Below are 17295 nucleotides of genomic sequence, written 5' to 3'. Positions count from 1 at the left end.
TGCCAACACGTCCTGCCGGCACATAGGGTGAGATATGGCTGCACATATGCAGCATCTATAGCAGGGCTATGGGCTTGTAACACTACAACTCCCAGCATGCCCTGACCACCTCAGCGCTCACAGTCATCTGCACAGTGTGGTGGACCCAGAATATGCCGCAGCTCTGCTACATCCAGGGTGACACATGGAGCCTCTATGTTACTGCTGCTCCAGGGATTAACCTCTTAGTGACCACCAATACGTCTTTTTATTGACCTGCGATAACAGAGACTAGCGTCCCCCGACTGGCGACAATCCTGTAGCTGTCACCTGTATATTATAGCCATGATCAGTGTTGGCACCGACCATGGCCGTTTAACCCCTTAGGTTCTGCTGTCAATAGTGACTGTAGAATCTAAATAGTTAACAGATTGTGGGGTTTCCCTCTTTAACCTCATCGGCACCCTCAGATCTTGATCGTATGGTCCTGATGTTTGCCATGGCAAGTAACAGCCAAATAACGGCCTTAGAGTCGGCCGGCTATAGGGACCTGCTCAGAAGTTAGAAACATTTAGGTGGTAAAAAGAAACTTTTTCATTCCTGTCATGTCACTTTGCATTAATTCCTGAAAAGCACCTGAAGGGTTAATGAACTACCTGAAAGCCATTTTGAATACATTGAGGGGTGCAGTTTTTAAAATGGTATGACTTTTGGGACATTTCCAATATATGGGACCCCCAAAGTCACTTCAAAACCGAACAGGTCCCTATAAAATCAAGTTTTGTAACTTTCCTTAAAAAAATGAAAAATGACTGCTACATTATTAAACCTTCTAAAATATTAACGACATAAAACAACACTTTACAGATGGTGCTGATATAAAGCCGACATGGGGGGAATGTTACCTATGGATGTTTTTGTGCGGTCTGACTATTGGGATTAAAGGGATAGTCATTCAAAGTTTGAAAATTACAAATTTTAAAACATTTTTGTCGAATTTCTGATTTTTTTTATTAATAAACGCAAAACATATTGACCTAAATTTACCATTATTATAAAGTATCTCGAAATCAATGGGATATGGTTAGATTTAAAAACAAAAAAATGGTCAAATCACTAAGGGGTTAAAGACTTGGAATCCTCATTCCTGCTATAAATCCTCCTGGCACAAGAAGTCCTCACTCCATTGACAGCGCAGGTTACGTCCCATCCATCATGTGGTCATGTGTTTGGAAGCTTCTGATGTTTTTTTGGCAACATCTGAGTTAATTAGAGAAAAGCCTGTGGATGTATTTTAATGCACACCTGAAACACACTGCTTCTTTGTGTAACATCATGGGAAAGTGTAAAGAAATCAGCCAAGATATCAGAAAGCGAATTGTGGACTTGCACAAGTCTGGATCATCCTTCAGGATCCCAGAAGGTGCCTCGTTCATCTATACAAACAACTATACGCAAGTAGAAACAAGATGGGAATGTCCAGCCATCACACAGCTCAGGAAGGAGACGGGTTCTGTATCCCAGAGATCAACGTGCTTTAGGCCGATATGTGCATATCAACCCAAGGACAAAAGCAAAAGACCTTGTGAAGATAATGGCGGAAGCTGGTTAGATTGTATCAATATCCACAGTGAAACGAGTACTGTATCAACATGGGCTGAAAGGCCACTCTGCCAGGAAGAAGCCATTACTCCAAAAGAAACATAAAAAAGACAGATATATGTTTGCAAATGCACACAGGAACAAAGACCTTAAATTTTGGAGACATGTTGTTATGCACACGCCCGGACTGACTGGCGTGTGCGTGATTAGTGATCCCACTGTGCCATGAACCGGAGAGTGCCTGAAGGGGCGTAACTAAGTATCAACCCGATCCGACCCAGGTCGCACAACGGCTACGACGCCGTGCACCAGGGAGGAACCGAGCAGAGGGACCAGGTGCCACTCCAGGTCAGACCCCGGACACGGCTGATGACCCACACCGGGGAATACAGGAACAGGCACGTTAGAGCACAGGCTGGGTAGGGTCCAGTACAGACTGGGAGAAGGGTTCAGAGCCGCAGATGCGCTAATCAAGCAGAGTAAAGTGAAACCGCAGGTGCGGTGGACAAGGCTGAGCAGAGCGAAACCGCAGGTGCGGTGGACAAGGCTGAGCAGAGCGAAACTGCAGGTGCGGTGGACAAGGCTGAACACAGCGAAACCGCAGATGCAGTGGACAGGGCTGAGCAGTGCGAAACCGCAGATGCGGTGGACAAGGCTGAGCAGAGCGAAACCGTAGGTGCGGTGGACAAGGCTGAGCAGAGAGAAACCGCAGATGCGGTGGACAAGGCTGAGCAGAGCGAAACCGCAGTTGCGGTGGACAAGGCTGAGCAGAGCGAAACCGCAGATGCGGTGGACAAGGCTGAACAGAGCGAAACCGCAGATGCGGTGGACAGGGCTGAGCAGAGAGAAACCGCAGATGCGGTGGACAAGGCTGAACAGAGCGAAACCGCAGATGCGGTGGACAGGGCTGAGCAGAGAGAAACCGCAGATGCGGTGGACAAGGCTGAGCAGAGCGAAACCGCAAATGCGGTGGACAAGGCTGAGCAGAGCGAAACCGCAGGTGCGGTGGACAGAGCTGAGCAGAGCGAAACCGCAGATGCGGTGGACAGGGCTGAGCAGAGCTAAACCGCAGATGCGGTGGACAAGGCTGGGCAGAGCGAAACCGCAGAAGCAGTAAGTAAGGCAGAGCAGAGATAAACCGCCGGGGCGGTAAGCAAGGCAGAGCAAGGAGGAAACCGCCAAAGCGGTAAGCAAAGACAGAGCAGAGAGGACAGGGCTCTGTTCACACGGAACAGACTAGAAGGGAAAGGCAGAACCAGATACACACGAGGTACTTGCAAAGAAGTAGTGAGTGGACTCCAAACTCACAAACGGAAGTACAGCGACAACGAGTAGGAGTTAGGTGCAGGTTCAGACTCTGCAGAAAAAGTGAAGGTACAGACATAGAGAAAAACAGGTAACAGGCTAGGAGAGTGTTCAGACAGGAGCTGAGTGTTAAGACAGGAACTGACACTGCAGCGAGATAAAGGAGTGAATCTGGGTATGCGGCCCCCAGAAGGCAGGACGAACAGGCTAGGAGCGTGTTCAGACAGACCTGGGAATACAGCCTCCAGGAAGGCGGACAGGCAGGAAAAACAGAACAGGACCTGGCACATCAGAGGCAAAGAGCCCTCTGAGGGTAAAGTTGCTCAGGCATCAGCTCCAAGGTGGAGCTGGATTAAATATCAAGTGACAGACAGCAATAGGCTGGGAACGCATTAGGGGTGAGCCCACGACAGCTACAAGAAACAGGAAGTGACCGGGCCGCCGCCCTAAGCAGTCAGAACAGAGACAAACAGCATGAAAAGAAGCCAGGCTAGCAGACTGGACTGAAGATCAAGTTTGCGATCTCGCATAGTGGGAGATGGTGCCCTATGCAAGAACGCCACCAGGTATGTTACACATGTCCTGTTGTCCGATGAAACTAAAATTGAACTTTTTGGGCATAATGACCATCGTTACGTTTGAAGGAAAAAGGGAGAAACTTGGAAGCCTAAGAATACCATCCCAACTGTGAAACACGGGGGTGGCAGCATCATGTTGTAGGGTTGTTTCGCTGCTGGAGGGACTGGTGCACATCACAAAATAGATGGTATCATGAGAAAAGAAGATTATGTGGCAATACTGAAGCAACATCTCAAGACATCAGCCAGGAAGTTAAAGCTTGAGCGGAAATGGGTCTTCCAAATGGACAATGATCTGAAGCATACTGCCAAAATGGTAACAAAGTGGCTTAACGATAAGAAAGTCAATGTTTTGGAGCGGCCATCACAAAGCCCTGATCTCAATCCTATTGAAAATTTATGGGCAAAGCTGAAAAGGCTGCGAGCGCCGAGCAAGACGACCTACAAACCGGGATCAGTTACACCAGTTTGTTGTATAAAGGCATAGTAATCTTAGTGTATGGAAACTTTTGACTTTGCAGTAAATAATAAAAATGCCTTAAAACCTTCTCTCTCTCTCATTATTATTCTGGCATTTGGCAAATATTAAAAATGATGGTATAATCCTAATTGTCCTAAAACGGGAAAGGTTTATTCTGATTTCATGTCAGATATTGAGAAAAACCTGCAGATGTGTCTTTATATATAGTGGATGGAAACTTCTGGTTTCAACTGTATATCCTGTATTATACTCCAGAGCTGCACTCACTATTCTGCTGGTGCAGTCACTGTGTACACACATTACATTACTGATCCTGAGTTACATCCTGTATTATACTCCAGAGCAGCACTCACTATTCTGCTGGTGGAGTCACTGTGTACATACATTACATTACTGGTCCTGAGTTATATCCTATATTATACTCCAGAGCTGCGCTCACTATTCTGCTGGTGCAGTCACTGTGTACATACATTACATTACTGATCCTGAGTTACATCCTGTATTATACTCCAGAGCTGCACTCTCTATTCTGCTGGTGCAGTCACTGTGTACATACATTACATTACTGATCCTGAGTTACATCCTGTATTATACTCCAGAGCTGCACTCACTATTCTGCTGGTGTAGTCACTGTGTACACACATTACATTACTGATCCTGAGTTACATCCTGTATTATACTCCAGAGCAGCACTCACTATTCTGCTGGTGGAGTCACTGTGTACATACATTACTTTACTGATCCTGAGTTACATCCTGTATTATACTCCAGAGCTGCACTCTCTATTCTGCTGGTGCAGTCACTGTGTACACACATTACATTACTGATCCTGAGTTACATCCTGTATTATACTCCAGAGCGGCACTCACTATTCTGCTGGTGCAGTCACTGTGTACATACATTACATTACTGATCCTGAGTTACATCCTGTATTATACTCCAGAGCTGCACTCTCTATTCTGCTGGTGCAGTCACTGTGTACACACATTACATTACTGATCCTGAGTTACATCCTGTATTATACTCCAGAGCGGCACTCACTATTCTGCTGGTGCAGTCACTGTGTACATACATTACATTACTGATCCTGAGTTACATCCTGTATTATACCCCAGAGCTGCACTCACTATTCTGCTGGTGCAGTCACTGTGTACATACATTACATTACTCGTCCTGAGTTATATCCTGTATTATACTCCAGAGCTGCACTCACTATTCTGCTGGTGCAGTCACTGTGTACATACATTACATTACTGATCCTAAGTTACATCCTGTATTATACTCCAGAGCTGCACTCACTATTCTGCTGGTGCAGTCACTGTGCACATACATTACATTACTGATCCTGAGTTACATCCTGTATTATCCTCCAGAGCTGCACTCACTATTCTGCTGGTGCAGTCACTGTGTACATACATTACATTACTGATCCTGTGTTACATCCTGTATTATACTCCAGAGCTGCACTCACTATTCTGCTGGTGCAGTCACTGTGTACATACATTACATTACTGATCCTGAGTTACAACCTGTATTATACTGCAGAGCTGCACTCACTATTGTGCTGGTGCAGTCACTGTGTACATACATTACATTACTGATCCTGAGTTACATCCTGTATTATACTCCAGAGCTGCACTCACTATTCTGCTGGTGCAGTCACTGTGTACATACATTACATTACTGATCCTGAGTTACCTCCTGTATTATACTCCAGAGCTGCACTCACTATTCTGCTGGTGCAGTCACTGTGTACATACATTACATTACTGATCCTGAGTTACATCCTGTATTATACTCCAGAGCTGCACTCACTATTCTGCTGGTGCTGTCACTGTGTACATACATTACATTACTGATCCTGAGTTACCTCCTGTATTATACCCCAGAGCTGCACTCACTATTCTCCTGGTGCAGTCACTGTGTACATACATTACATTACTGATCCTGAGTTACCTCCTGTATTATACTCCAGAGCTGCACTCACTATTCTGCTGGTGCTGTCACTGTGTACATACATTACATTACTGATCCTGAGTTACATCCTGTATTATACTCCAGAGCTGCACTCACTATTCTGCTGGTGCAGTCACTGTGTACATACATTACATTACTGATCCTGAGTTACATCCTGTATTATACCCCAGAGCTGCACTCACTATTCTGCTGGTGCAGTCACTGTGTACATACATTACATTACTGATCCTGAGTTACCTCCTGTATTATACTCCAGAGCTGCACTCACTATTCTGCTGGTGCTGTAACTGTGTACATACATTACATTACTGCTCCTGAGTTACATCCTGTATTATACTCCAGAGCAGCACTCACTATTCTGCTGGTGGAGTCACTGTGTACATACATTACATTACTGATCCTGAGTTACATCCTGTATTATACCCCAGAGCTGCACTCACTATTCTGCTGGTGCAGTCACTGTGTACATACATTACATTACTGATCCTGAGTTACATCCGGTATTATACTCCAGAGCTGCGCTCACTATTCTGCTGGTGCTGTCACTGTGTACATACAATACATTACTGATCCTGAGTTACATCCTGTATTATACTCCAGAGCTGCACTCACTATTCTGCTGGAGCAGTCACTGTGTACATACATTACATTACTGATCCTGAGTTACATCCTGTATTATACTCCAGAGCTGCACTCACTATTCTGCTGGTGCAGTCACTGTGTACATACATTACATTACTGATCCTGAGTTACCTCCTGTATTATACTCTAGAGCTGCACTCACTATTCTTCTGGTGCTGTCACTGTGTACATACATTACATTACTGATCCTGAGTTACATCCTGTATTATCCTCCAGAGCTGCATTCACTATTCTGCTGGTGCAGTCACTGTGTACATACATTACATTACTGATCCTGAGTTACATCCTGTATTATACTCCAGAGCTGCACTCACTATTCTGCTGGTGCAGTCACTGTGTACATACATTACATTACTGATCCTGAGTTACATCCTGTATTATACTCCAGAGCTGCACTCACTATTCTGCTGGTGCAGTCACTATGTACATACATTACATTACTGATCCTGAGTTACATCCTGTATTATACTCCAGAGCTGCACTCACTATTCTGCTGGTGCAGTCACTGTGTACATACATTACATTACTGATCCTGAGTTACCTCCTGTATTATACTCTAGAGCTGCACTCACTATTCTTCTGGTGCTGTCACTGTGTACATACATTACATTACTGATCCTGAGTTACATCCTGTATTATCCTCCAGAGCTGCATTCACTATTCTGCTGGTGCAGTCACTGTGTACATACATTACATTACTGATCCTGAGTTACATCCTGTATTATACTCCAGAGCTGCGCTCACTATTCTGCTGGTGCAGTCACTGTGTACATACATTACATTACTGATCCTGAGTTACCTCCTGTATTATACTCTAGAGCTGCACTCACTATTCTGCTGGTGCAGTCACTATGTACATACATTACATTACTGATCCTGAGTTACATCCTGTATTATACTCCAGAGCTGCACTCACTATTCTGCTGGTGCAGTCACTGTGTACATACATTACATTACTGATCCTGAGTTACATCCTGTATTATGCTCCAGAGCTGCACTCACTATTCTGCTGGTGGAGTCACTGTGTACATACATTACATTACTGATCCTGAGTTACATCCTGGATTATACTCAAGAGCTGCACTCACTATTCTGCTACAGGAGCCCTATCGGCACTTCTCCTTCCCTTCAGTCCGGGTGGATAGTACACGCAGCACATTTCCCTTTTTCTTCCATGGATTTCAGTTATTTATACTCTGTGTTGGAGAGGAATGAATACAATCAGCTCGGTGCGTCTCAGCTTCTCGGCCTCTGAGTTTCTCTATAAAGTGCGGCCCCTGATCTGCGGGATGAAGACATTGCTGGGAACGCAGAGAAACAAACCGCAGCGATAGATCCCGAGATCTAGAACAAACCGCGGCCAAGAGAAATGAGCCGTCAGGAATGTTGTAAACTCTTCTAGGACGTGTAAACAGCAGTGGACACTTTGTTATGACGTCTCTTACGTGACAGTGAGCAGGCGCTGAGCCGGCAGCCATGGCCGACGTGAACGATGCGCCCTCCGTATGATCCCGCTCCTACAAAAAGGAATCCCAGGATTTCGGAGTTCATCGCTTTCCCGCATGAGAACATCCAGAATTTTCCCAGGAGCTTCTACGGTGGAGAATCTCCACCAAACATATGTGGGAAATCCATTATCGATTTCCTGATGTCTCAAGTGCATAAATCCGGAGAACACGGAGTTCTGCTCTGCAAATTCATCCATCCATAGAACATGTGTAAACTTACTTCTCCAGCGCCGGCGTTCAGAACGGCATTGATGAAGGACATGATGGCGGTTTTCAGATTCACTTCCTCTCGATATCTCCCCATACTCCTATCTAATTCATTCAGCAGCGTCTGCAAAACAGGGAGGACGGGGTTAAATAATGCACTATACACAGCTGGTATAACCTGGGAATCTCCTGTATATAATTATATATGTACAGCTGGTATAACCTGGGCATCTCCTGTATATAATTATATATGTACAGCTGGTATAACCTGGGCATCTCCTGTATATAATTATATATGTACAGCTGGTATAACCTGGGAATCTCCTGTATATAATTATATATGTACAGCTGGTATAACCTGGGCATCTCCTGTATATAATTATATATGTACAGCTGGTATAACCTGGGCATCTCCTGTATATAATTATATATGTACAGCTGGTATAACCTGGGCATCTCCTGTATATAATTATATATGTACAGCTGGTATATCCTGGGCACCTCCTGTATATAATTATATATGTACAGCCGGTATAACCTAGGTACCTCCTGTATATAATTATATATGTACTGCTGATATAACCCGGGCATCTCCTGTATATAATTATATATGTACAGCTGGTATAACCTGGGAATGTCCTGTATATAATTATATATGTACAGCTGGTATAACCTGGGCATCTCCTGTATATAATTATATATGTACAGCTGGTATAACCTGGGCATCTCCTGTATATAATTATATATGTACAGCTGGTATAACCTGGGCATCTCCTGTATATAATTATATATGTACAGCTGATATAACCTGGGCATCTCCTGTATATAATTATATATGTACAGCCGGTATAACCTGGCCATCTCCTGTATATAATTATATATGTACAGCTGGTATAACCTGGGCATCTCCTGTATATAATTATATATGTACAGCTGGTATAACCTGGGCATCTCCTGTATATAATTATATATGTACAGCTGGTATAACCTGGGCATCTCCTGTATATAATTATATATGTACAGCTGGTATAACCTGGGCATCTCCTGTATATAATTATATATGTACAGCTGGTATAACCTGGGCATCTCCTGTATATAATTATATATGTGCAGCTGGTATTACCTGGGCATCTCCTGTATATAATTATATATGTACAGCTGGTATAACCTGGGCATCTCCTGTATATAATTATATATGTACAGCTGGTATAACCTGGGCATCTCCTGTATATAATTATATATGCACAGCTGGTATAACCTGGGCATCTCCTGTATATAATTATATATGTACAGCTGGTATAACCTGGGCATCTCCTGTATATAATTATATATGTACAGCTGGTATAACCTGGGCATCTCCTGTATATAATTATATATACACAGCTGGTATAACCTGGGAATCTCCTGTATATAATTATATATGTACAGCTGGTATAACCTGGGAATCTCCTGTATATAATTATATATGTACAGCTGGTATAACCTGGGTATCTCCTGTATATAATTATATATGTACAGCTGGTATAACCTGGGCATCTCCTGTATATAATTATATATGTACAGCCGATATAACCTGGGCATCTCCTGTATATAATTATATATGTACAGCCGGTATAACCTGGGCATCTCCTGTATATAATTATATATGTACAGCCGGTATAACCTGGGCATCTCCTTAATATAATTATATATGTACAGCTGGTATAACCTGGGCATCTCCTGTATATAATTATATATGTACAGCTGGTATAACCTGGGAATCTCCTATATAATTATATATGTACAGCCGGTATAACCTGGGCATCTCCTGTATATAATTATATATGTACAGCCGGTATAACCTGGGCATCTCCTGTATATAATTATATATGTACAGCTGGCATAACCTGGGCATCTCCTGTATATAATTATATATGTACAGCTGGTATAACCTGGGCATCTCCTGTATATAATTATATATGTACAGCTGGTATAACCTGGGCATCTCCTGTACATAATTATATATGCACAGCTGGTATAACCTGGGCATCTCCTGTATATAATTATATATGTACAGCCGGTATAACCTGGGCATCTCCTGTATATAATTATATATGTACAGCTGGCATAACCTGGGCATCTCCTGTATATAATTATATATGTACAGCCGATATAACCTGGGCATCTCCTGTATATAATTATATATGTACAGCCGGTATAACCTGGGCATCTCCTGTATATAATTATATATGTACAGCCGGTATAACCTGGGCATCTCCTTAATATAATTATATATGTACAGCTGGTATAACCTGGGCATCTCCTGTATATAATTATATATGTACAGCTGGTATAACCTGGGAATCTCCTATATAATTATATATGTACAGCCGGTATAACCTGGGCATCTCCTGTATATAATTATATATGTACAGCCGGTATAACCTGGGCATCTCCTGTATATAATTATATATGTACAGCTGGCATAACCTGGGCATCTCCTGTATATAATTATATATGTACAGCTGGTATAACCTGGGCATCTCCTGTATATAATTATATATGTACAGCCGGTATAACCTGGGCATCTCCTGTATATAATTATATATGTACAGCCGGTATAACCTGGGCATCTCCTGTATATAATTATATATGTACAGCTGGTATAACCTGGGCATCTCCTGTATATAATTATATATACACAGTTGGTATAACCTGGGAATCTCCTGTATATAATTATATATGTACAGCTGGTATAACCTGGGAATCTCCTGTATATAATTATATATGTACAGCTGGTATAACCTGGGTATCTCCTGTATATAATTATATATGTACAGCTGGTATAACCTGGGCATCTCCTGTATATAATTATATATGTACAGCCGATATAACCTGGGCATCTCCTGTATATAATTATATATGTACAGCCGGTATAACCTGGGCATCTCCTGTATATAATTATATATGTACAGCCGGTATAACCTGGGCATCTCCTGTATATAATTATATATGTACAGCCGGTATAACCTGGGCATCTCCTTAATATAATTATATATGTACAGCCGGTATAACCTGGGCATCTCCTGTATATAATTATATATGTACAGCCGGTATAACCTGGGCATCTCCTGTATATAATTATATATGTACAGCCGGTATAACCTGGGCATCTCCTGTATATAATTATATATGTACAGCTGGTATAACCTGGGCATCCCCTGTATATAATTATATATGTACAGCTGGTATAACCTGGGCATCTCCTGTATATAATTATATATGTACAGCTGGTATAACCTGGGCATCTCCTGTATATAATTATATATTTACAGCTGGTATAACCTGGGCATCTCCTGTATATAATTATATATGTACAGCTGGTATAACCTGGGCATCTCCTGTATATAATTATATATGTACAGCTGGTATAACCTGGGCATCTCCTGTATATAATTATATATGTACAGCTGGTATAACCTGGGCATCTCCTGTATATAATTATATATGTACAGCTGGTATAACCTGGGCATCTCCTGTATATAATTATATATGTACAGCTGGTATAACCTGGGCATCTCCTGTATATAATTATATATGTACAGCTGGTATAACCTGGGCATCTCCTGTATATAATTATATATGTACAGCTGGTATAACCTGGGCATCTCCTGTATATAATTATATATGTACAGCTGGTATAACCTGGGCATCTCCTGTATATAATTATATATGTACAGCTGGTATAACCTGGGCATCTCCTGTATATAATTATATATGTGCAGCTGGTATTACCTGGGCATCTCCTGTATATAATTATATATGTACAGCTGGTATAACCTGGGCATCTCCTGTATATAATTATATATGTACAGCTGGTATAACCTGGGCATCTCCTGTATATAATTATATATGCACAGCTGGTATAACCTGGGCATCTCCTGTATATAATTATATATGTACAGCTGGTATAACCTGGGCATCTCCTGTATATAATTATATATGTACAGCTGGTATAACCTGGGCATCTCCTGTATATAATTATATATACACAGCTGGTATAACCTGGGAATCTCCTGTATATAATTATATATGTACAGCTGGTATAACCTGGGAATCTCCTGTATATAATTATATATGTACAGCTGGTATAACCTGGGTATCTCCTGTATATAATTATATATGTACAGCTGGTATAACCTGGGCATCTCCTGTATATAATTATATATGTACAGCCGATATAACCTGGGCATCTCCTGTATATAATTATATATGTACAGCCGGTATAACCTGGGCATCTCCTGTATATAATTATATATGTACAGCCGGTATAACCTGGGCATCTCCTTAATATAATTATATATGTACAGCTGGTATAACCTGGGCATCTCCTGTATATAATTATATATGTACAGCTGGTATAACCTGGGAATCTCCTATATAATTATATATGTACAGCCGGTATAACCTGGGCATCTCCTGTATATAATTATATATGTACAGCCGGTATAACCTGGGCATCTCCTGTATATAATTATATATGTACAGCTGGCATAACCTGGGCATCTCCTGTATATAATTATATATGTACAGCTGGTATAACCTGGGCATCTCCTGTATATAATTATATATGTACAGCTGGTATAACCTGGGCATCTCCTGTATATAATTATATATGCACAGCTGGTATAACCTGGGCATCTCCTGTATATAATTATATATGTACAGCTGATATAACCTGGGCATCTCCTGTATATAATTATATATGTACAGCTGATATAACCTGGGCATCTCCTGTATATAATTATATATGCACAGCTGGTATAACCTGGACATCTCCTGTATATAATTATATATGTACAGCTGGTATAACCTGGGCATCTCCTGTATATAATTATATATGTACAGCTGGTATATCCTGGGCACCTCCTGTATATAATTATATATGTACAGCCGGTATAACCTAGGTACCTCCTGTATATAATTATATATGTACTGCTGATATAACCCGGGCATCTCCTGTATATAATTATATATGTACAGCTGGTATAACCTGGGCTTCTCCTGTATATAATTATATATGTACAGCTGGTATAACCTGGGCTTCTCCAGTATATAATTATATATGTACAGCTGGTATAACCTGGGCATCTCCTGTATATAATTATATATGTACTGCTGATATAACCCGGGCATCTCCTGTATATAATTATATATGTACAGCTGGTATAACCTGGGCTTCTCCAGTATATAATTATATATGTACAGCTGGTATAACCTGGGTATCTCCTGTATATAGTTATATATCTTTAGCTTTTATTACTAGTTTTCACCATGATGTAGAATGCTGCTGTAGCTACTGTAATAATTATGTTAAAAACTGATAAAAAAGAAATAAAATTTAAACCTCCATAAATTCTAAACTATTACATTAAATATATTTCAGGGTCTCTTAGAGGAGAGATCCACAGACAGCAGCCATGTGCAGACTGGACCTGACGTCACTGACAGGAACTACGGCCACTTAAAGGGATAATTGTCATAAAGATAAAATGCACAGGAAGCATTACACGGTAGAGCGCACACTGAGATCATCTGTGCTGGTGATCAGGGCAGCAGATATACAGCTGCAACAAATACTCATCAACTGAGCCATATTTATACAAACATATGAACTATGTACAGTAAGGAATGAGTCACTGGATGTTCACGACTGCGGAATATGAAGGAGGCGAAGAATCTAAGGTCAAGTTCTAAATAATTCCTACTGCACGATAAGTAAATTTAAAAAGAAGCTTTACTAACCGCAATATACTTCACAATAACTCATAGCAATCATATGGAAAAAGCTATTTATATAACTAATATAATACTTCTCCCACAAGACTACAACGACTATAATACTGCCCCCTACGTATAAGAATATAACTACTATAATACTGCCCCCTATGTACAAGAATATAACTACTATAATACTGCCCCCTATGTACAAGAATATAACTACTGTAATACTGCCCCCTATATACAAGAATATAACTACTATAATACTGCCCCCTATGTACAAGAATATAACTACTATAATACTGCCCCCTATGTACAAGAATATAACTACTATAATACTGCCCCCTATGTACAAGAATATAACTACTATAATACTGCCCCCTATGTACAAGAATATAACTACTATAATACTGCCACCTATGTACAAGAATATAACTACTATAATACTGATCCTATGTACAAGAATATATCTACTATAATACTGCATCTATGTGCAAGAATATAACTACTATAATACTGTTCCTATATACAAGAATATAACTACTATAATACTGCCCCCTATGTACAAGAATATAACTACTATAATACTGCTTCTATGTGCAAGAATATAACTAATATAATACTGCTCCCTACGTACAAGAATATAACTACTATAATACTGCTCATATGTACAAGAATATAACTACTATAATACTGCTCCCTATGTACAAGAATATATCTACTATAATACTGCATCTATGTGCAAGAATATAACTACTATAATACTGTTCCTATATACAAGAATATAACTACTATAATACTGCCCCCTATGTACAAGAATATAACTACTATAATACTGCCCCCTATGTACAAGAATATAACTACTATAATACTGCCCCCTATGTACAAGAATATAACTACTATAATACTGCCCCCTATGTACAAGAATATAACTACTATAATACTGCCACCTATGTACAAGAATATAACTACTATAATACTGATCCTATGTACAAGAATATATCTACTATAATACTGCATCTATGTGCAAGAATATAACTACTATAATACTGTTCCTATATACAAGAATATAACTACTATAATACTGCCCCCTATGTACAAGAATATAACTACTATAATACTGCTTCTATGTGCAAGAATATAACTAATATAATACTGCTCCCTACGTACAAGAATATAACTACTATAATACTGCTCATATGTACAAGAATATAACTACTATAATACTGCTCCCTATGTACAAGAATATATCTACTATAATACTGCATCTATGTGCAAGAATATAACTACTATAATACTGTTCCTATATACAAGAATATAACTACTATAATACTGCCCCCTATGTACAAGAATATAACTACTATAATACTGCTCCTATGTGCAAGAATATAACTAATATAATACTGCTCCCTATGTACAAGAATATAACTACTATAATACTGCTCCTATGTACAAGAATATAACTACTATAATACTGCTCCTATGTACAAGAATATAACTACTATAATACTGCCCCCTATGTACAAGAATATAACTACTATAATACTGCTCCTATGTGCAAGAATATAACTAATATAATACTGCTCCTATGTACAAGAATATAACTACTATAATACTGCTCCTATGTACAAGAATACAACTACTATAATACTGCCCCCTACGTATAAGAATATAACTACTATAATACTGCTCCTATGTACAAGAATATAACTACTATAATACTGCCTCTATGTACAAGAATATAACTACTATAATACTGTCCCCTATATACAAGAATATAACTACTATAATACTGCCTCTATGTACAAGAATATAACTACTATAATTCTGCCCCTATGTACAAGAATATAACTACTATAATATTGCCCTTATGTACAAGAATATAACTACTATAATACTGACCCCTATGTACAAGAATATAACTACTATAATACTGCCCCCTATGTACAAGAATATAACTTCTATAATACTGATCCTATGTACAAGAATATAACTACTATAATACTGCCCCTATGTACAAGAATATAACTACTATAATACTGCCCCCTATGTACAAGAATATAACTACTATAATACTGCCCCCTATGTACAAGAATATAACTACTATAATACTGCCCCCTATGTACAAGAATATAACTACTATAATACTGATCCTATGTACAAGAATATAACTACTATAATACTACCCCCTATGCACAAGAATACAACTACTATAATACTGCCCCCTACGTATAAGAATATAACTACTATAATACTGACCCCTATGTACAAGAATATAACTACTATAATACTGCTCCTATGTATAAGAATATAACTACTATAATACTGCCCCGAATGTACAAGAATATAACTACTATAATACTGCCCCTATGTACAAGAATATAACTACTATAATACTACCCCTATGTAGAAGAATATAACTACTATAATACTGCTCCTATGTAGAAGAATATAACTACTATAATACTGCTCCTATGTAGAAGAATATAACTACTATAATACTGCCCCCTATGTAGAAGAATATAACTACTATAATACTGCTCCTATGTACAAGAATATAACTACTATAATACTGCCCCTAAGTACAAGAATATAACTACTATAATACTGCTCCTATGTACAAGAATATAACTAGTATAATGCTGCCCCCTATGTACAAGAATATAACTACTATTATACTGCTTCTATGTACAAGAATATAACTACTATAATACTGCTCCTATGTACAAGAATATAACTACTATAATACTGCTCCTATGTACAAGAATATAACTACTATAATACTGCCCCTATGTACAAGAATATAACTACTATAATACTGCCCCTATGTACAAGAATATAACTACTATAATACTGCTCCCTATGTACAAGAATATAACTACTATAATACTGCTCCTATGTACAAGAATATAACTATTATAATACTGCTCCTATGTGCAAGAATATAACTACTATAATACTGCTCCTATGTACAAGAATATAACTACTATAATACTGCTCCTATGTACAAGAATATAACTACTATAATACTGCCCCCTATGTACAAGAATATAACTACTATAATACTGCTCCTATGTACAAGAATATAACTATTATAATACTGCTCCTATGTGCAAGAATATAACTACTATAATACTGCTCCTATGTACAAGAATATAACTACTATAATACTGCTCCTATGTACAAGAATATAACTACTATAATACTGCTCCTATGTACAAGAATATAACTACTATAGTACTGCTCCTATATACAA

At 39.4% G+C, this 17295-nt stretch overlaps 1 protein-coding gene across 8 annotated transcripts in view; it reads right to left on the bottom strand.

Annotated features, from left to right (window-relative positions):
- DAAM2 (dishevelled associated activator of morphogenesis 2) overlaps positions 1–17295 on the bottom strand; it is a 683500-nt gene that overhangs the window by 314445 nt on the left and 351760 nt on the right. For all 8 annotated transcript variants that reach the window (XM_073671724.1, XM_073671725.1, XM_073671726.1 and 5 more), the window contains exon 7: positions 8293–8403. In XM_073671724.1, the coding sequence (XP_073527825.1) occupies positions 8293–8403 (111 nt within the window). The remainder of the gene's footprint in view (positions 1–8292; positions 8404–17295) is intronic.

This window comes from Phyllobates terribilis, unplaced genomic scaffold (assembly GCF_046119375.1).
Source record: "Phyllobates terribilis strain yellow unplaced genomic scaffold, ASM4611937v1 Scaffold_3__8_contigs__length_932513732, whole genome shotgun sequence".
Classification (NCBI taxonomy): Eukaryota; Metazoa; Chordata; class Amphibia; order Anura; family Dendrobatidae; genus Phyllobates; species Phyllobates terribilis.
Note: the sequence above shows the minus strand (reverse complement) of the source record. Positions and strands in the feature narration are given on the sequence as shown.